Below are 20943 nucleotides of genomic sequence, written 5' to 3' on the forward strand. Positions count from 1 at the left end.
AGTTCTAATAGTGGGAAAAAATAGGTTATTTGATGCAACAAGTGTATAATATCCATTAACATTGTTTGTGTTGGGTGACCAGAGGAGTGGTGCCTTTGACCCCCATGTTTCCCCCCCATGACTGCACCCCTGGTTTTACACTAGTTTTATACTATATTAAAGTATATTAAAGTTTTAACACTGCAAAGAATTACACGTGCACGATGTCTTGCATACCAACAGACAGTCCTGTTTCTGAGAGATTTATGACCGGCATCATTTTTTATTATGCGGGAGAAACGAGGCAGAAGCGCCTTTGATGAATGAGGCGCTGTCTTTGAAACGGATGAATGCAACACGTTACATTTAAAAGCCTGCCATTTATTATCGAAAGCAAAACAGCTTTCAATCAAACGCGTCGCCCAGTTTAAAAGTCTCACGTTTTGAAAAGGGGAAAGATGATTGCATGACAGGCAGAAGCGGGGACTAGCAGAGGCTTATTATCTGTGCTGGCACAAAGAAGAGAGGCATAATCTATTCTTGTGCGAGAGGCAGTTTCGTTGTCATAGCAACTGATATCCATTTTTATCCTTCATCTGACAGCCTGAGTGGGCGGGACTTCCACCTGTCAGTTATTTCCAAAGGTATTTTTATGCGGTGATAGTTGACCCCTGGACGCTTTCGAAGGTTTCAAACGTGAGTGTAAAAATATTATTGCGGCATTAATCACTATGGACACTGCTGTATAATATTTAGAAAAGCATTAGCCTTAGGCTTAGGCTAATACGACCCCAGGTCGTATTAGCCTTTTTTTTTTTTTTTTTTTACATCCTTTCACATGAACAGCAGCAGTCGAGCTAGCTTTATCGACATTAGAGTCATCTCGGCAGATTAGAAGGGAAGTGCGCTAACCTTTGCTGAGTGTACATTTGAATTAAAGAGATGTTTTTGCTTTCTGTGCTGGACTAAACGAAAACGGAAGTTATTGTAAGGCTTCCTCTTGTTGTGTTGCGCCTCTCTTGATAAACGAACAACATTTCCCAGAAGTCCTTGCCGCTGACCTGTCACCCAAAATGTCAGCCCTCTGAAAGCAAATGCGCCGGGGTTATTATGATTACAGTGCTCTTTCTTTTAAAGTTTCGTTTATATATATAATTCGTATATTTAATTGTATCGTGTGAACATTACATCATCATTATTTCTCCTCCCTGTCTTCTTCATGGCGTGAGGCTACAAGCGGAACCGAAACATGTCGTTTTCTATGGTGAAACGGTGCTGTGGGACGCCCCTGTTTAGACGTGTGCTGCAGTTTAAAATGTGCAGAAGGAAGAGTCAAGACTCTAATGTGACCTACACAGTGTTCAGACACCGCTGGATGAAAGCACTGCCTGTGCTATGCAGCAGCTCCAGGAGGCTAAGCACCCAGTCCGACAAGGTAATAAACTGCAGGGACCTGGTACTGTCAGTGTGAACTAGATACAATAAACATTGATAATGATAATATTAATAATAATAAGCAGGTACACTGGTGTTACAGTTTGGAAAGGACTCTGAGAGTACAGCCAAGAAGCTGCACAGTCATAAAGTTGTTGCCTCCATGCCTCCATTAGCCAGTAGCTCTCTGTTTGTCGCCCCCAGAGAACCATAAGCTGCAGTTACTGAACCAAGTGTGCAGCATGGCTTTAGGTGGAGTACTATAATACAGCTGTTCAGTGCACGCTTCTGCTGTTTTGCTTTTAAGGATGCTGTGGACCTGTCCAAATTCCCTGTGGACAGAATCAGGAACTTCTGCATCATCGCCCATATTGATCACGGGAAAAGCACCTTGGCTGACAGACTGCTGGAAATGACTGGTATGTTTGCTCTCCACACTCTACACTGTGAGCTTTTCACCTTTTCATTTTTTAGCAAATCCAAATTAATCACAATTTATTTTTATTTTTTTAAACGTCCAGGAGGTAGAAGTTAATGACACAAACTTGTAATATTGCTCCTGTCGAGAGTGCTCCACGTGTGAAACTCCACAGTGTCCTCTAGTTAAGGGTAACAAAGAAACAAATGTGAGGCAAAGAGCAGGGTTGTGTGATGCAGTGTGACACATGTTTCTGATGCTAAGAGGCGGTCTGAAATTTGAGAAATAAACGCATCCAAAAACAGGAGAAACTTGGAATTTAATGTGTGAGGACAAATCAGTTGTATTTGACTTTGTTTTCATTTCAGCATAACTAGATTAAGGATTGAGGAGAGCGTGACTTGATGGCTTTCTATAATTGTCAATGTGTTGTAGCTGTTTTCAGCTGCTGCCTAGTCTGTTCACTGGGGATGAGCCCATAAATCACTGCTACCCTTTTTCAGCCACACACTTCATTTGAGACTCACGTGTACTCTGTGACTTAAGTTCATATTCTTCCCTGGGACATTATGTCAGTGTATGAGCGATGTGGTATGAGCAATCTAAAGTACGACCCCTGGTCACCCTTCTCCTGCTGCTGGAGGCCCGATAGCACCTCTCACACACGTCAGGGAGCACCCGTCAGCAGTTCACATTTTTTGGTGTCGCATATGTTGAAACTAAATCATATCATTTTAACTGATGGTGTGACTGACAAACAGGTGCTATAGCGAAGACGGAGAAGAACAAACAGGTGCTGGACAAGCTGCAGGTGGAGCGAGAGAGGGGGATAACCGTAAAGGCCCAGACAGCGTCTTTGTTTTACAACCACGAGGGGCAGCGGTACCTCCTGAACCTCATTGACACCCCGGTAAGGAGAGGTGTACGTTGGTATACTAAGTAGCAAATTCAATAAAACCGGGCTTTGTTGCGTTAACTGGCCCGACGAACCTAAAACCACCGTCACAGCTGACAGGCGTCACAGTGGCAGTTATCAGCTTTCTTTGTTATCTCAGCCTTTCTGCTTCACGCTCTCTGTGTGCTCACAGAGCTGTTGCATGCATCGTTTCACTCTCTTTTTCCACAAAATCAAAAGAGTTACACCCTTCTCCACTCAGAGACATTATCAGAGGAACAGGTGCAGCAGATCTATAATGAGCATTCAAATAAAACACTGTTGCTGCAAGTATGATGAGAGTAAAGCTGAGAAAAGTCATTAACCAATCACCACTTCACTTAGTGGAGAGAAAAAAGAATATTTAGTATAATATATTTACTTTAGCGCTTCCTGGCAGTCCATGTGACATTTGCCATCAGGTCAAAGTGAAATTTATCTTATTGATTGAAAAGGTATTCTTGGTGATAAATAGCTTACAGACTGATCAATGTTCAAGTCTGAGCTCATTTGTTGCAAATCCATCTGTGTGAAAGAGCCTCTGCAGCATTGGGACCAAGAATAAAAACATTTATAGATTTTCTGCATCACCAACTGAATACATGCAAATTCGCATAACAATGTGAACACACAGTTTGCACTGCTGTAATTTTAGAACATGGCTTCCTCCATCTGTGTTAGCTCAAAAGTTTGCATGTGTGAAATATATTCTTTCTGCAGAGGATATGTTGAACTCTTTAAGAGCACTTCCACATAGTTACAGACATACTGTTGAAACTGCACTTATTAAAATCAAAATGAGCTGTATGTGGCCCAAAGATGAGTTTGTGATCCCCGGGCTAACGTGCCATTTTTTCGTAAAGTTGTTTTTGCTCAAGCTGTGCATGTGAATCTTCTCCTCAGGGTCACGTCGACTTCAGCTACGAAGTGTCTCGCTCGATTTCTGCTTGCCAGGGTGTCCTGTTGATCGTTGATGCCAATCAGGTACTAAAATATGCTTTCTTTGTCATGTGCTTGCTGCATAAGTGTGAAGATTTTAATGTTTTGCTGTCGTGTGAAGGGCATTCAGGCACAAACTGTTGCTAACTTCTACCTGGCATTTGAAGCTCAGCTGACAATCATTCCCGTCATCAATAAGGTACGATCTGACCTTCCACTGTTTGGGTTTGTTACACGCTATCGTTATAGTCGAACGCATGTTTGATTCTGGTGCGTCTCCTTCAGATTGATTTGAAAAATGCTGATCCAGAGCGGGTGGAGTCACAGATTGAAAAGGTGTTTGATATTCCACGCGAAGAATGCATCAGGGTGAGCACTTGCTGCAAAAGCTGCTCTTCTCTTTGCTTTGAGTCACTTTTCTGAGAAATGTCTCTGTGTGTTCTTCAGATTTCAGCTAAACTTGGAACAAATGTTGACAAGGTGCTCCGAGCTGTTGTAAACAGGATTCCACCGTAAGAAGGCTCTGCTGGTTTTACTCCTTATCTGAAAAATATTTGATATAAAACAAAAACACAAATGTAAAATGTTACTACTTTTTCACAGGCCCATAGCGAGCACTGAAGACCCGTTTAAAGCCTTAGTGTTTGACTCCAATTTTGACCACTACAGAGGAGTCGTGGCCAACATTGCCGTGTTTGGAGGTCGGGTCAAAAAAGGGGACAAGATCGTGTCGGCACATCTCGGAAAAGCCTACGAGGTCAACGAGCTGGGCCTTCTCCGGCCAGATGAGCACCCGACGCAGAAGCTGTACGCTCTGTTAATCCTCCACTCATTTTTCCCATTTCTTTTCATTTCCACTAAAACTGACTTTAGGATTCATCTCATGATCTCTGCTACAGTCAGTGATCGTAACGTTTTACATAAATAAAAACTAAACTACTTTCAGCAAATTTATATGAAAAAGAGTTTCCAATGCAAGGGATGAAAACTTACCAGATTACCTGATTTAAGTTTGGCTGCTGTCCCCTTAAAGGTGGTCTTTTATCACGTAGCTCAGGTTTGTTTTAAGAGTTCCTGATTGATCCTGTTCTGACCGCTTTCACTTGATCAGCTGACGTGTGCTGAATCAACTCGTACACTGTGAGAAAACAGTGAGCCGTCATCCTCAGTTTCAGAATGACGAAGCTCTAAGGAGCCCAATCTAGTGAGTAGTGCTGGAGGTGAGGAAAGATGGTGAGGACGGAGGTGAAGATGTTATACTTGAGAGTGTGAGCTTTAAAGAACATTTTAGGTTGATTCCTGACTCAATGTGCTGCCTTCAGTATTTTTCACGTGCACACTTTTGAAAGTGATAATTGTCAGCAGGATGATGGAGTCAGTTTGACACTGACGTTGATGTTTACCCTCTCTGTGAGTTTGCAGCCCATGGGGAAACAGCAGATGTGCATATGGACATGGTCAGAACAGAACCTCCAAAGAACAATCAAAATACAGCAGGAGTACCTGGAATGTTTATGCCATAGACTGTATATAAAAGATGGACCTACTCATTAATTGGTTAGTAAAACCTTCAGCTGAGCATTTCCACTGTTGCCATTTTGATGTTTTGAGCGATGGGCAGGTCTTACAGAAACTGAGGGACACTGCACAGCAGTATGGCAACGACATGTCAACAGCATGGTAAAGCACACTCTGCTTTATGCTCCTACTGGACATTAATGACAATTCTGTTGTATTCAGTATGACTTGGCAGTAACATTTGATACTTTAACCAGCGGTCCCCAACCTTTTTTCCGCCACAGACCAGTTTAATGTCAGAGAATATTTTCATGGACCGGCCTTTAAGGTGTCGCGGATAAATACAACAAAATAAAATGATCCGACCAAGACAAAAACTGTGGTATTTTGTAAACATAATAATAAATTGTGTAACTTTATTAGCATCGTCCTCCTGAAATGCACCAACAACACTGAAAGTTATGGTAACGCGTAAATATTTCTTTCAAAATAAGACACACAACTACAACACGGGAAGAGACCAGTACCGGTCCATGGCCCGGGGGTTGGGGACCGCTGCTCTAAACCCATCATGAATGTGTTTACTGGAAGTCTTGGAGCTTGGAAGTAGACTTCTTTTTAAAACCACAAAATTCACCGCACTACACAAAACGCACTTCTTGGCTTTACTGTTAAGACATAAAGGCTGTGTCCATCTTTTATCTACAGGTTATGCTCACAGCACTTTACAATGAGATGACCTTATGTGGGATATCAACCAAATTTAAAAGGTTAAACTGGGTAAATGGTTGTTTTTTATTTTATGGTGGGAGTCGACAAACATTTTGATCACACCTTATCATTATTTTTTGTATGCTTTCTCTGATTTCTCAGAGACTACCTTTGACAATAATTACTGTTATTTTATTTTATCAGTTACTTGAACTATTGAATATACAGACCAACATTTCCAAAATAACCACAGGTTAAAAAAAATCAGTTTCATTTACAGGTGTGCAGAGGTTTTTGCAAAATAAAGACTGAAGGTTGTAAATTAGTGTTGCTTTCTGAGGTTGGCTTTTTTGTAGATTTGCAGGTCAGGTGGGTTACATCATAGCAGGGATGAAGGATGTGAAAGATGCTCAGATCGGTGACACACTCTACCTGCAGGAGCAGCCAGTCGAAGCTCTCCCAGGATTCAAACCTGCCAAAGCCATGGTCTTCGCTGGTAAGAAGTGTCCTTTCTGTTTCAATGAAAAAATAAAAAAGATTAAGAACTTGAGCTAATGTAACCATTTCTACATAAACACTGTGAGATGGTAATAATGTGAAGCCTAGTCCTGAGTACTTCGAAAGAACTGGATAAAGATGAAACTCCTTTGTGTTTCCACTGTGATGCAGGAGTCTTGTTTCCTGCTGATGTACACTCTCTATTTTTCCCGTCCCTCAGGCATGTATCCAATGGACCAGTCAGAATACACTGGCCTCCGCAGCGCCATTGAAAGACTGACCCTGAATGACTCGAGTGTCGCAGTGCAAAGAGACAGCAGTCTGGCCCTGGGGGCAGGATGGAGGTTGGCATGAATGTTTTGAATTAGAATAAAAATGATACCCAGCCAAGGATTGGGCTGTTGGGTGTCATGTAGGGGTGAATGGAAACAAAGTGTTTGGGTAATTAAGACACTGAGGTGTGGACACACAAATGTTTAGTTCCCACTTACAGGATTTTAAGGAGGTTACTGTAAAAGTATTGAAAACATTCAAATTTTCACATTTATGTTAGTGTTCAGGCACTTGGTACAGGGTGAAAGCACCTTTGGCATCAGGCACCACTGACAGCGTCACGGCTTTTTTGGAATGAGCCCTACAAGCTTGGCACACTGCAGTTTTGGAAATATCTTCCATTTTTCTTGGCAGAGTCATTTAAGCTTAACCAGATTGGTTAGTTAGGTCAGTGCACAGCCTTTGGTCTCTCTATCAACTTTAAGTCCAGACTCGGACTCTAGCTGGGCCACACCAGGACTGTTTTTCATGTTTTCTTGGCAGTCTGTGTGGGGTCATCATCTTCTTGAAATGTAAACCTTTGCCCCAGCCTGAGATCCTCCTGAGCACACGAGGCGACAATCAGAGGCTGGTCTCCTCAACACATGCCACCGAGATGTGTGAGAGTGTGGCAGAGTAATCAATTTTAAACCAGAGGACTTTGATAGAGTTAAACTTTTCTCAGGGCGAACGACTGAAGTGTCTGCCAGTTACAGTGAAAGATACTGTTACTGATTCACTTACGATAGGGTGGTAAATGCATTATAGGGTCACCTTGGTAACCAGAGACTGGAATGTCTGCTAGCAACTGACCATCAGCAACAACCGAGATTTGTCTCAGATTACTTAGACTAGCCGGGCAGCCAGATATTCGAGGACTGTTGGTGTGTCAAGATTTTTCTTTGAGAAGGTCAGAGGCTGCCACACTCTGTGGGCAGCTTCATCTCATTTTTGTTTATCTTCCTCTGATCTGAGTCTTGACAGAGTTCTGTCTGTCAGTCTGCCACGCACTATCAACTCAAAGATACCACACTCCTCCATACTTAGATATGGAGGACAAACACAGACTGTGTTTGTGTACTTAGTCAAAAAGTTGTCTCTAGAATGCTGTGCACGGTTTGCCCTCAGTGGTCTCCATCTTGCCTGCATGAGGAGAAAAAGAGGGACACAGGATACATCAATGAAACAGACTGTGATGCTAATAGCTTGACAGCTTACTTTATTTTTTTTTCTGGATTGGAGTTATTTAGTTGTGTTTTTTGGTGTATATGTGTATTAAATGACCATCTGTAATGCACAAGAATCTAGAATTACGTGTGCTCAGCCACACAACATGTTCAGTTCAGTTTAATTCAATCTTATTTATATAACATCAAATCACAGTCAAAGTCAAAAGTAAGGTAGAGGCCCTAAAATAATGCAGAGAACTCCCAACACGAGAAGACCCCCTATGAGCAAGCACTTGGCGACAGTGGGAAGGAAAAACTCAATTTTAACAGGAAGAAACCTCCGGCAGAACCAGGCTCAGGGAGGGGCGGGGCCATCTGCTGTGGCAGAATGTGGCAGTTAGCATGACCGTCCCAAACAGTAAAATCCTCATTTCCCATTAATGCCCAGCTTTCTGGTTGACAAAGTTTTTAAATGAAGTCTGAAAAAAAAATACAAAAGCTGTTTTCTGCTTTGTCACTTTGGACTTTTGTGTGTTTATTGTTAAAAAATGAATGAGCTGAATGCAGTTTAATATTCTGTCATGAGTTTGTTCACAAACTTTAACAACAAATGATTAATCGGGGAAACATAACTTTCCTTAGGACATACTGGATGTTGCCAGATTACTCAGCCAAGTACGAGTCTGTTTATTATCTCAGGTCACATTATCAGTCCAGATGATGTACATTCGATTCTGTTCGTGGCCGTGATTTAGACAATCTAAATGTACAACACTGTGCTGGGATAGCAATGAGTCTTACTTACTGTTGAACTGTTTCCAAACGGCCTCTTTCTAATTAAAAGCCTGAATATCAATTATGAAGCTCGAGTGCACCTGTGGACCTTCCTGTCCCCCTGCAGACTTGGCTTCCTGGGTCTCCTCCATATGGAGGTGTTCAATCAGAGGCTGGAGCAGGAATACAATGCTTCTGTTATCGTGACTGCGCCCACCGTGCCCTACAAGGCTGTGCTCTGCTCAGCCAAACTCATCAAGGTAAGAGCCATTCCTCGCTCGTATATCTTCTAGCCTTGCTGCAGAGCTTGGCTCACGCTGATTTCATCAAAAAGCAAGTTTCAGCTGACTTGGAAATTGATTATGGATGAAGGCTGTCTGGTGTCACTGGCTTGCTTCCTGTAAATGATATAGTGTAGGAGCTACCTGATGGGAAATGGTGCAGAATGTTCTAACACTAACGGGAAAAAACAAAGCATGCTGAAGTCCCTCTGTTACTTATCGTACACTCAGCTCTATAAATAGTTGGACCATTAAATGTTTTATTATTTTTTTTGTAATATCGCCTCTCTGCATCATTTTAAATCAAACATTCACAGTGTGATTAAAGTTTAGACTTTCAGCTTTTATTTAAGGGGTTTAACAAAGATATTTTATTAACATTTTAGGATTCACAGCCATATTCATGCATAGTCTCTGATTTCCAGAGCCCCAAAAGTAACCGGACAAACTAACATAATTTTAAATATAATGATTTTTTTCTCAGATGAAAATCCTTTCCTCCTTTGAGATCCTCTGTTAGGCCTTTAATTGTTTGTGTCTCTCTGCATTCATTTTAGTCTTCACTAACTAAAGAGCAGCTCTACTGGGTTGAAATCAGGTGACTGACTTGGCCATTGAAGAATATCCCATTTCTTTGCTATATGTTGTTATTCATTTGCTCTGTGAAGGGCTGGACAATTGGTTTTTGCAGCATTTAGCTGAACCTGAGCAGAGAGTACAGCCATGTAAACTTCACAATTCATCCTGATACTTCATATCAGGTCACATCATCAGTAAACACTAGTGACATGGATCCACTGGCAGTCATGTGTGCCTCTGCTGATTGTTTCCGATCATGAGATATTCTTTCCTTTTCTATACAAAGTGCTACAATTTAGTTTTGGTTTTATATCTCCACACTTTTTGTTTGTTTTGCTCTTGTAGATGTTTTCTGCCAAAGTCTAATCTGGCCTTGTTGTTTTTGAATGAAACCAGAGGTTTAAACCTTGTTGTAAATCTTCTGTATGTCCATTCATGAAGGCGTCACCTGATAATGTTATGTCTATCTGCTTCAGTGTTCTTGAATTTGTTAGATGCTGTTAAGTTGTTTCTTACTAAGAAAATAATTCTGTGATCATTGACTTTAGTTGTCTTCTGTGGTCTTTGAGGGCGTTTGATGTTGTTTAGCTGCCCAGTGCACTCATTCACTTTAAGAATGTGTCAGATTGTTGGTTCAAAGACTAAACAACGTGTAATGCTGGGAAACTTTCTTATCCCACTGTCAGTAAATATTGTAATGATTTTCTGTTATTTTGTGACAAATTATTAAAACTCTCAGAAAATAGAAATAAACCTTCTTCTGCTTACAGGAACATGGCAGTGAGGAGATAACCATTGTGAATCCCGCTCAGTTCCCCGACAGGTCGGTCGTGTCAGAGTATTTGGAGCCCATGGTCCTGGGGACCATTCTCGCTCCAGACGTTTACATTGGAAAGATTATGACTCTTTGTTTGGTAAGAAGGAAATGCGAAAAATGCCGATGGAATATAGAAGAAAACCTCCGTCTGCAGTTCAACCTGTACAAGTTATTTTACTTTTCTATTTTAACGTTATCGCTCTACTTTGTAAACATCTTATCTAAATTGTGGGAGAACAATTTTTTTTAACTCTTTAAAAACTGGTCTGATGACAAAGAGGACCAATAATACTGTAAACTGGAGAACGAATTTCCATCTGTGTTTATGAAAAACTTATTTTCCGATGAAACTGACATTTTCAGGTGTTTTTGTCTCCATGCAGCCTTCCTCTGTTTCAGAAATAACCAATAAAGTTATAGCTGGTGTATCAATAACATGTCAGACTAACGCTTTGTGTTCTTATAGAATCGCAGGGCGGTCCAGAAGAACATGGTGTACATAGATGACCAGCGTGTCATGATGAAATATCTGTTCCCTTTAAATGAAATCGTGGTGGATTTCTATGACCTCCTCAAATCACTCTCATCTGGATACGCCAGGTAAAGCCATCAAAGTGTTATGTAAATACACTGTGTAAAGGATTTTTATAGATTTTGTAGGTTTCATCTGCAGTATTTAGGTATTAAGAGTTATAGAAGGGATAATTTTCAGGAAAGTATAGATTATGGAAAGTATCCAATGTTACAAGTTTAAAAAAATGTTTCACACATTAAGTTATTAATTCATTTTAATTTTGGTGTAAAATCTTTTTCCATGCACTCTAATGGTGTAGCCTCTCCTGTGCACCTTATGTATTTTTATGTTGCGCAGCTTTGATTATGAGAATGCAGGTTACCAGGCTGCTGATTTGATAAAGATGGATATTCTGCTGAATGGACGCCCAGTAGAAGAGCTGACCACAGTTGTACACAGGTACATTTCAGATAATGCTCTGAGGTAAAAATTGAGACTTTTGTGTTAATTTTCACTGAGTGATTTACTTTTTTTGGCCAGGACATGTGACTCTGATGTTACTTAAGAGCACCTTGTTATGAATTTTTTTGGTCATATTCTTACCTTCATTGTTATTGTTACTGGCAAGGTTACAGTATATAGTCCTTCATTACTATAGTAATTACTCTTTGCCTGTGAAGCATGAAATGTATTCAGCACTATGGTTAACATTTAAGAAAAAAAGGCCTTTTGGCAGCTGCTGTTAACATGACTTTACACACTGGACAAGGACAAAGGAGTAACTTTACAGAAGAAAAGTGATGACGCTCAGCAAGATCTATGTGTAATGTACTCACTAGCAAAGCCGGTACAGGAGCCAGCACAGACGTAGGTAATTGAAGGGCGCTACGCTTCGCCAATGATGGCTACTCTCAGACGATTTATACAGTAAGCCTTGGAGCTGAGCCGACTCGAGCGAAGCTTCGGTCTGTTCTTTAAGGCCAACGCACCAATCACAGAGCAGAATGTCTTTTATTGGAGGCGTGTTCTCTACGCCTTTTCAAGTAGAGAAGTCATTAACATACCTTACAGTTTGAAAACAGATGTATAGAAAATGTACGATCCAGTTTCTCCCAAAGAGATGGGCAACAAAGTTCATGCTTCATTTGACAGGATGGAGCTCGCTTACCCATTACAGCTAGTTCATTTTATCCAATCGCGAGAAAACTGAAAGCTTTTTCATTTTTACACGGGCTTAACATATCTTACAAATAAACAAGTAAATATATATTATCGATAACTATTACTATCTAAGGAGCTTCTGAACTTCTTGAAGTTTCTTGAAGGCGTTTCACCTCTCATCCGACCTTCTTCAGTTCTAAGGGTAATTGGTGGAGAGTCCCAGATTTTTAAACCCTGCTGGGAGTGTCCTTAAGAGGGTCGTTCACCCATTGATCATCTGCCTAATCACATGAGCCAGGGTGTGAAAACTGATGTGGATCACTATACGGGTGAACCCATTATGAGACCTTGCCCCACCCTATCACGTGTCTTATGCGAGTGGGCGTTAAGGCATCTAGGAAGGGATCTCAAAAAGGTTTGGGTGGGAAGGTGTCACAGTGGGTTCACCTGAAACTTTGGCTGATAGATGAAATGTCTTCAAGAAACTCCAGTCGCTTTTCTTTTAAAGCTGCTTAGATTACCATGACCTGGATGACTGAGAACCTTCAAAGACATTATATTTTTATATAATACTAATATAAAGCATAATTTTAAAACTTTGGACAGAGCTACGCAAGCTATTTGGAGTATGTTGTGCACAAGTTTGCACAACATAATTATTCTAAATAAGATAATTGCGTGAGAAAATAAATCAGACAAATGTTATGACTTTTAACTGTTTCCTTTCAATCGCTCAGCTGATGTCTGTCTCTGTAATGTGAGCTAAAGCATTCAGAAGTCTCTCCTTGCACCAGCACTGGTGTGTCTGAAACAGAAAACTTCACCTAGACCTACTTCAAACAGCTTAGAGCCCAGACGATATCAGCTGTTTGCTGATAAATTGGTATCTGCATTTAGAACAACCAATAAAAGCAAAGCTAAAAAGTGAAGAGGGGATGGGAGAAACACCCTTCATTCATGTTAGGACTGTTGGTGTTGCATAGTTTGTACACCAGAGGGCACTCTGCAACTTCCCTGTGGGCAACATGTTTCTAAAGCCATAAAAACAACCAAACTTTAAATTGCGTTGTCATATTATCTTATTAGGGACTCATAAATAACTACACATATCAAATGTTCAGGAAATCAGTTTGTTTTGTGAAAGAAAAAAATATCAGCTTCATAATGGATTTTTAAATCACCAAATATTATATTGGTCTGGATAGTGTTTGGTGAAACTTCAAGTGTCAAACTGACTTTGGTGAAAATCCGGCTTTGCATTCTGCAGTGTTTAGGAGACAGTACCACCAATAATGCTGCTCTAGCTTTAAGGACAAATGTTTAAATTTCAAAGTACCGTGAGTCCTGTGGCTTCAACCACGGTTTGATTTTGTGCTGACCTCCCAAACAGAACGCTTATTGATTAATTGTAAATGACACACGGGCATGTCAGTATTCACTACTGTATTTTAAGGTGACGTGGTGAGGGTAGTGGACTTTCTGCTCCACTCTCATTTGCTTTTTCATCAGCTTTACCTGTCAGGGTGAAGCTGATATATGGGCACCCATCGGTACTTTAACAGTTTTATGATTTGTTCTGATAAGTGTGTTTTCATTACAGGGAGCGTGCGTACAGTACAGGGAAAGCCATGTGTGAGCGACTAAAGGACTCCATCCCAAGGCAGATGTTTGAGATTGCCATACAGGCAGCTATTGGAAGTAAGGTCATTGCAAGAGAAACGTAAGTACAAGAGCTAAGATTTTGTTAAAATGATGTGTTGAAATCAGATGTAAAGTACTGTATTTAATATGTGGTTATGACCACACGTGTCTCTTCCAGAATAAAGGCGTATAGAAAAAATGTTCTCGCAAAATGTGTAAGTAAAGTTTGTTTTTTTTCTTTCTTCTTAGAAAAGTCCAAAAATACCACTGATGCTTTGAAATCTTTTTTTTTTTTTTGTCTCGATAGTATGGAGGTGACATTACACGGAAAATGAAGCTACTGAAGAAACAGGCAGAAGGTAAAAAGAAGATGAGGCGTATCGGCAATGTGGAAGTTCCCAAAGATGCTTTTATTAGTGTTCTGAAGAGGAAAGAAAAATAGACTGTGAGACTATAAAACAACATGGAGCAGGTTTTTGTTATTGAAAGGCTCTGTCACGTTTTCTTTGAATAAAGTGCTGCAAACTGGAGTGAAAATCCTTATTTGTACATGTGTCACAAGTTATTGGCTCTTTTCTCTCAGACAACACCAGCATTACAAACCATTCTTTCATCATTACACCTTCATGTTCATGACCATTATAGTTATAACTTATAGTTATACTTGTAACATTTACATAAATGCAGTCTGAAACCAATCAGGAGAATGACTAGATGTTTGAAATGCAAAACCCCCACACTGGTTCAACAGGAAGTAAAACAAGAGAAGCTCACATCTACCTGCTATATTGTCCAGTATGCGCCCTGATCAAATTATAGAATTATATAGAAATATAATAGGAGCCGCAATGAGGAGGCCAAGCAGTTCAGCAGGACACGGTCGCCATGACCAGTGTTGGTCAAGTTACTTGAAAAAAGTAATCAGTAACTAATTACTGATTACTTCCCCAAAAAAGTAATCCCGTTACTTTACTGATTACTTATTTTCAAAAGTAATTAATTACTTAGTTAGTTACTTTTTAAAAACACGATTTACAACCTGAATAGGTGATAAAGCGAGAGATCTTTCAGCCCAATTCTACTTTTTCTACATAATCCATCATACAAAATGTAATCAAATGGAAAAATCTCTTTTTAAAACTTGTTTTATTAGTTTTAATCTTTTAACTTTATGCATCAAGCAAAAATGTAATTATATGCAACATTCTCTGACTGGAAGATATTAGTTTAACATTTAAACCTATTTTCTGCACATTCCAGCACATAATATATATATATATTTTTTGTGTTACTCACTCTTTCAAATAGATGCAAGTAAAACACAGCAGAAAATAAATAAAGTCAAAGACTAGCGGTCCTTTTGCTCTATTTTCACCTGTAAAGCAGGAGTAGGGCAGACGGAGGTTTACCCTGGTGCAGGTGTGTCGCAGCGGTCAGTGGAAGAATTCGCGAGTTTCTCTGTGAATTTCCCATTACGTCGTAGCGCACTCGGTGCTTGCTTGGAAGTTTAGGGGTTTTTTTTCCGCTAATGTTTTTGTCACTTTTTATGGAGTCAAACTCAAAGTAAGGTCAGTACTTCCACGCTTTAAACGCTGCACGCTCATACTCTCTCCCGCAGTCGATATATTATCCTTTGTTGATCTGCACACAGCTGTTGTCACGAACGTCGCACTCGCTTACGTCACTGTCATGAGACATTCTTGCAAAAAAATCACGGTTTTAGTAACGCAGTAACGCAGCGTTCCTACAGGAAAGTAACGGTAATCTAATTACCGTTTTTGCAATAGTAATCCCTTACTTTACTCGTTACTTGAAAAAAGTAATCGGATTACAGTAACGCAATACAAGTAACGCGTTACTGCCCATCTCTGGCCATGACAACTCGATTCAAGTATGTCAAAGGGACTTACTGTAAAAATACACTTTAGCTTTCTGTTACACCTGAAAATGACAAAATATTTTTGGTGCCATCACTTACAGCAGTTACTAATGTTTTTTTGTTTTGTTTTTTTTCAAGTATCACACCGTATCTAGGGAGGCACTGACACTGTCAGTCGTTTTAAAGAAAAAAACACATAGATGCCATTTCCATCCTTCATTATCTTAATGTGGAACTTCCAAGACTAGAAACTATCAGACTGCTTTTGCTGGCTGTTTGGCTTTAGTTGGTAGTAAACGCTGACAGCCACTGTCCTATTGTAGTCCTAGAAGACACTTTTACGTGACCATGAAAATGCTTTGATAGTTGGGATCACTAATACTTCAGGAATGACACCTTTTCCAAAAAGGCAAAATATTTTCTGGTATAACTAGATAAGTACTAGTTTTCACAGATTTTATTGGTAATAAACATCAGTGACTTTAACCACCTTCACTGTTTCTAAGCTTTAGTTAGAGAAAACAACTAATCAGGGGATCGTCCCCAATCATGAAATCACATTTCACAACTTCACAAAACACATCAGATGTGTTAGGATTAGGATTCAACTTTATTGTCATTACACATGTTTAAATACGGGTAATGAAACACAGTTTGCTGTACAGATGGGCAGATACACAGATGTACTATGAACAAATATACTGATGTGGTCTGACGCTGCTGAAGCCTGATTGGACATTTTCATTAGTTAACAGTGCTTCAATACAACATGCATAACTCAAATCAAACCATCTTTGTTTAGGAAAACAACCTGCACTTTAAACTTACCCCATGGTGCTATCAATATTATTTAGAACCTAGTCCTTCATACTTACTACATCTTTATTTGTTGTTTTTTAGACCTTTTCAGATGAAAGAAAAGTACAATTTATATTCTGCATCATTCATGCTGCGTTTCTAGGGGAAAACTAAATCATTCATTGTTGTCTATTCTGTTTTTCCAGTAGATGGCAGCAGGAGCTCAAGCACACCACGAGGTGGAAGTTAATTCCATCCCCAGCTAATGTCCAGTCAGGCTTCATCAGCGTCAGACCACATCAGTGTCACATTTAAATTGTGCAAAAAACTTCAACACTGTCCCCAGCAGTTCATTTGCCTGATGAAAGTATCTCATTGCCTCTAAGTGCTGTCCTTTGTACTTAGGCAATGTAAGCAAATCTAATTCAGGGACCAGCTGGCATTTTGCTGCAGTAAAGAGGAGGAGGACAAACGCTCACAAAGTGTACTTCAGCGTGTGTAGTGGATTCAGGAGAGGAACACTTCTTATTAATCTGCGTGGACTATTACAGATTATAGGCCTGTTTTTCCTTCACATTTTGTCAGCATAGCAGGGAGAGCACATACGACTCTGACGGATGACTAATGAGGCTATTAATCAGGAACGTAGGGAATGAATGGCCATAGGTTTCCAACAGGCAGTTTTTATGTGGCTGTCAGACAAGTAAGAGCTTTCAACTGCTTCTGCTGTTGAGATGGAAGGTACTGAAAACAGTACTGCAGTAGAATTGCAAACATTCAGATGGAAAACTTTCCTTATAATTAAACAGAAAGTCATAAATATATATAATGTGTGTGTGTGTGTGTATAACACTGTAATATTCAATTCAATTTTAAAGTACCAAAACACATCAGCAGTTGCCTCGGGGTGCTTTATATTGTAAGGTGAAGACCTTACAATAACAGTGTCACTCTAACAAGCAAGCGTCGTAGGAAACGCGATTTGGTGTTGTTTGGCTCTAAGTCCCACCCGTAGTTTCGTGCTATCAATGCGGAAGCAGCTATGAATGAACACAGTGCTAACCGCTGGTAGTGTGTATATTTGAATTACGCCCACATATACACCACGCAGCTCATTGACACGTAGCTTTATAATATTTTGATTCACAGCGCTTCCACCTGAAATGGGATACCATGACTTTTACTGCTCTTTTTTATTTAATTAAACAGAGTAGAGAGCGTTATATTGGTTGCTAGCTAGCAAGTCATCTCTGTAGCCTAACTTCCTAAAGTGTCCGTCGGCCAAACCATGAAGGTCCGCTCGTCTGTTTTTGCCTCCTTTATTTTAATATTCGAAGTGATTGGCATTGCCCTTTTCCTGCGGGGATTTTTCCCCGTACCTGTCAAGTCTTCTTTCTCATCCAAGAGCAAGCTGTCAGATCTGCCAGCCGAGCCGCTGACAGGTGAGTCCAGCCTCATCCACATCTGCTCACACTCCTCTCCTCGGCCTGTACTGTTGACTTAAATCTGTTAAAACTCATAAGCTTTCTTCTAACCTCACAGGAAGCGCTCCTAATTCATCTCGCCTCCCGCAGCCCCTGTTTAAAAGGGTGGTTATTATGTTAGTGGATGCCCTCCGAGAGGACTTTGTGTTTGGACCCAATGGTCGTATGTATATGCCCTACACAAGGCACGTGGTGGAAAGAGGCTCATCACACAGCTTTGTGGCCAAGGCGAGACCACCTACAGTCACTATGCCCAGGATCAAGGTAGGATGCCACTAGCATGATGTTGAAATGAGAACTCACCCATCAAATCTGTCCACTGTCTCTCATCATGGCATGTGTCTGTTAGAATTCTGGATTAGTGTTTGCTGTAGTGAGTCAACCACTTGGATCCAAACTATCAGCATTTCTCAAATCCTTTCCAACTCCACACATAAATCTGCATCTCTGAAACTCTACATTAGCATTTTATTATGTAGTGAAAACTTGAAACGGATGATGCCAGGAATATTCTGTTGTTAATACCTAACCCTGTAATGTGGTAGTCCTTTAAATACACACTAACTTCTCTACTCTCTTTATGGTGCTGAAGGCGTGTAATATTTTCCATTACAGGCATGAAACCCAGGCTCAGTGTTAATGCTCAGTTTACTGTCCATTTTGTCCGCTTTGCAACTCAAATGCAGATTTAAACAACATCCCTAAATCTCATCTGTTTTGGTGTTTTATAGAAATCTGTTGATTCACACTCATGAGAAAATTGGACGTGTATTTTTTTTTTAATGTATTAAAGGAGTCATTAGTACATTTAGAAACATCCAAAACGAACAGACAATTAAAAAAAGTGTGAGAAATCAAGACAGGAAACATAACAAAACAGCATGGAGGAAGAATAAAATATAACACTTTAAAATGCTTGTGGAAAGTATAAGTCTTGTTTAAAGGAAAATAGCTAGACGATTGGAAGCGAGCAAAAACCATAGAAAACATAAATGTCTTCAAATCTTTCTGATAAATTCGGTGGATGGAGAGCATTTGATTGCGCACTATCACTGATAGTGAAACAATTGTTTGGCAATATATAAGAGCTCAGATGAGAAAATCACTGCAATGAGAGAGGAAAAAAATCCAGATCTCCAGCATCCATGGAATAGTGCCAAGAAATTCTACAGCATGTGACATCTAGCAATGATAGAAGTCATTTTTAATGAAAGATAAGAACATTTAATATATGATAAGATACCTGATAATGGAATATATTTAAATCAAAAAGGTGCACCTGCACCTTTCCATTTAGTATTTTGTTTTTTCTTAAAAAAATATTTTATTGTAATTCTGAATATTTTCTGGTTCATGTTGTTATAGGAAACTATAAATAACAACCAAAATGCAACAATAAAAGTTATTATTTTTATTATTATTATTATCATTAGTAGTAGTAGTACTGGAAGTAGTATTCATTTTAAAGACTTGTGTTTAAATTCCTAAGGAAGCCAGGCTTTCATTTGTTTGTACACAGGATTCAGATTTGTTCCTAAAGTTTGAACAAATTCAGGTATGAAAATGTTGATAAATGATGGATTTGTGTGTGAAATGCTCGTACGCATGATTTACGCACAGATTTGTGCGTATTCACTTTAGGTATTCATATCCTTAAGAGAGTGAATGGACTTAAGTTCAAATTCCATCAGCTTGAAAAAACAAAAAAACAACTTAGTGCTATGTTTTTAACTTCTGTCTTATTATTATTGTCTTCATTCAGAAGAGATTCCTGGAGACAGCTAAGGATGGAACTTATGCGGGTTGACTACTAATGATTAAAAGCTAGATATATTTGTTTTATGTTAGCATAACAGTGAAATGAGATATTGTGCTCATGAAAAATTTTGCCTAAAGTGAACATATAAATAAACAAAAAAGCTCCTAAAGATGACTCCTGAGGTACACCACCAGTGATTGGGGTGGAGATGAGGAAAAGCTCCAAATCTTCACCCAAAAGATCTTAATCACTGTTTTCGATATGGATGAACGTCTTGAGAAGGTTGATTCTGGTGCCAACCTGATTTAGGGCAGTTTAAAAGAGTTTTGTGATTGAGGTGTGCAAAGATCTGGTAATACAACGATATATACATAGTGCAATTACCCAAAAGCACCTTTAAGAATTGCAGATTCTTAATAATTTGATTGTAGACAAATGTGAAACTGATGAAGACCAGGACTGTAATTTTGACTTGTGTTGAGAAGGATTTAAACCATTCAGTCCATGATCAGAGGTGTTTAAGCTAGAAATGGCAGTACTTCTGTGAGCCCAGAAAAGCTTGTAAAAAGAACCTGTGACGAACATTTTGAATTAAGCTCTAAGTTTTCAGCCCGTATCTGAAAATAGGGTTAGATGGCTGAAAGCGTGAAAACATGGTGTGTTGTCACATTTGGATGATGTGTCATGTTGCCGAGAGTATTTTGGGAGCGGAGCCAGGAGGGAGTTGGAGTCATGTCATGTGCACCTTTCATGACAGTCTGCTGTGCTGTAACACGTTAACATCGCAGGCAGACAGAGAGCACACCACCATTTAAAGCCTGCCTGGAGCCCTTGCTGATACTTTTTAGGGAATATATCTGATATTGATATCATCAGCCAATAGCATTATATATACAGTTACAAAAGAGAGATGGAGTCATTGTTTATTAGTAAACCGCCCCTTCTCGTCTATGATCGGTACTACATGTGCTGCAAACGGGAGCTGTGTGACGGACTAACCATTTCAAAATCTGCAATCGTATAAAAGGTGTTTATATTGGTGCAAAATGGACAACATAAAATCCTTTACCTGTATGTTTGTGATAGGCCGCAGTCGACAGCTTGATATTTCAGTCAGGCTCTGTTGTCAGTGGTGTTGAAGAGATTTTGCAAAGGGAATGATTTTCGGGGAAAAAGAGCAGCCCTCTTTTGTCCACGGGTGTCGGGTAGTGCTGAGCTTGGGGGAAGCCATCTAACTGAAATTGTCAGGTGAAGCAGAATATGTGTGCCTGAGTGTCAGAGGGCAAAACTAAAAGCAGAGCCTGTGCCTTAGAGGAAGCGCTCTGCGGTGGGAGGATCGAGGAT

At 39.9% G+C, this 20943-nt stretch overlaps 2 protein-coding genes across 2 annotated transcripts in view; both read left to right on the forward strand.

Annotated features, from left to right (window-relative positions):
* Window positions 1-854: 854 nt before the first annotated feature.
* Window positions 855-14222, forward strand: guf1 (GTP binding elongation factor GUF1). Its single transcript, XM_084940377.1, has 17 exons — window positions 855-1414; window positions 1721-1832; window positions 2593-2741; window positions 3669-3749; window positions 3826-3903; window positions 3990-4073; window positions 4152-4216; window positions 4308-4511; window positions 6290-6429; window positions 6652-6775; window positions 8814-8946; window positions 10317-10460; window positions 10830-10963; window positions 11235-11336; window positions 13639-13758; window positions 13858-13894; window positions 13987-14222. Exons 1-17 carry the CDS (start codon window positions 1229-1231, stop codon window positions 14119-14121), a joined length of 2028 nt encoding a protein of 675 aa, XP_084796503.1. The 5' UTR covers window positions 855-1228; the 3' UTR covers window positions 14122-14222.
* Window positions 14223-17363: 3141 nt separating this feature from the next.
* Window positions 17364-20943, forward strand: part of pigg (phosphatidylinositol glycan anchor biosynthesis class G (EMM blood group)) — an 85961-nt gene continuing 82381 nt past the window's right edge. Inside the window, exons 1-2 of the mRNA XM_084940396.1 lie at window positions 17364-17798; window positions 17899-18104. Of these exons, the coding sequence (XP_084796522.1) occupies window positions 17645-17798; window positions 17899-18104 (360 nt within the window). The 5' untranslated portion in view covers window positions 17364-17644. The remainder of the gene's footprint in view (window positions 17799-17898; window positions 18105-20943) is intronic.

The sequence above is a fragment of the Perissodus microlepis genome, chromosome 2 (genome assembly GCF_051167445.1).
Source record: "Perissodus microlepis isolate ML-2025 ecotype Zambia chromosome 2, ASM5116744v1, whole genome shotgun sequence".
In the NCBI taxonomy this organism is placed as follows: Eukaryota; Metazoa; Chordata; class Actinopteri; order Cichliformes; family Cichlidae; genus Perissodus; species Perissodus microlepis.

Bases quoted from the DNA above. Each gene is read 5' to 3' on its own strand.
- guf1 (XM_084940377.1), top strand. From the start codon at position 1,229: ATGTCGTTTTCTATGGTGAAACGGTGCTGTGGGACGCCCCTGTTTAGA. The intron at 3,750-3,825 runs GTACTAAAATAT...TGTCGTGTGAAG, and splicing joins TGATCGTTGATGCCAATCAG to GGCATTCAGGCACAAACTGT. The intron at 10,461-10,829 runs GTAAGAAGGAAA...GTGTTCTTATAG, and splicing joins AGATTATGACTCTTTGTTTG to AATCGCAGGGCGGTCCAGAA.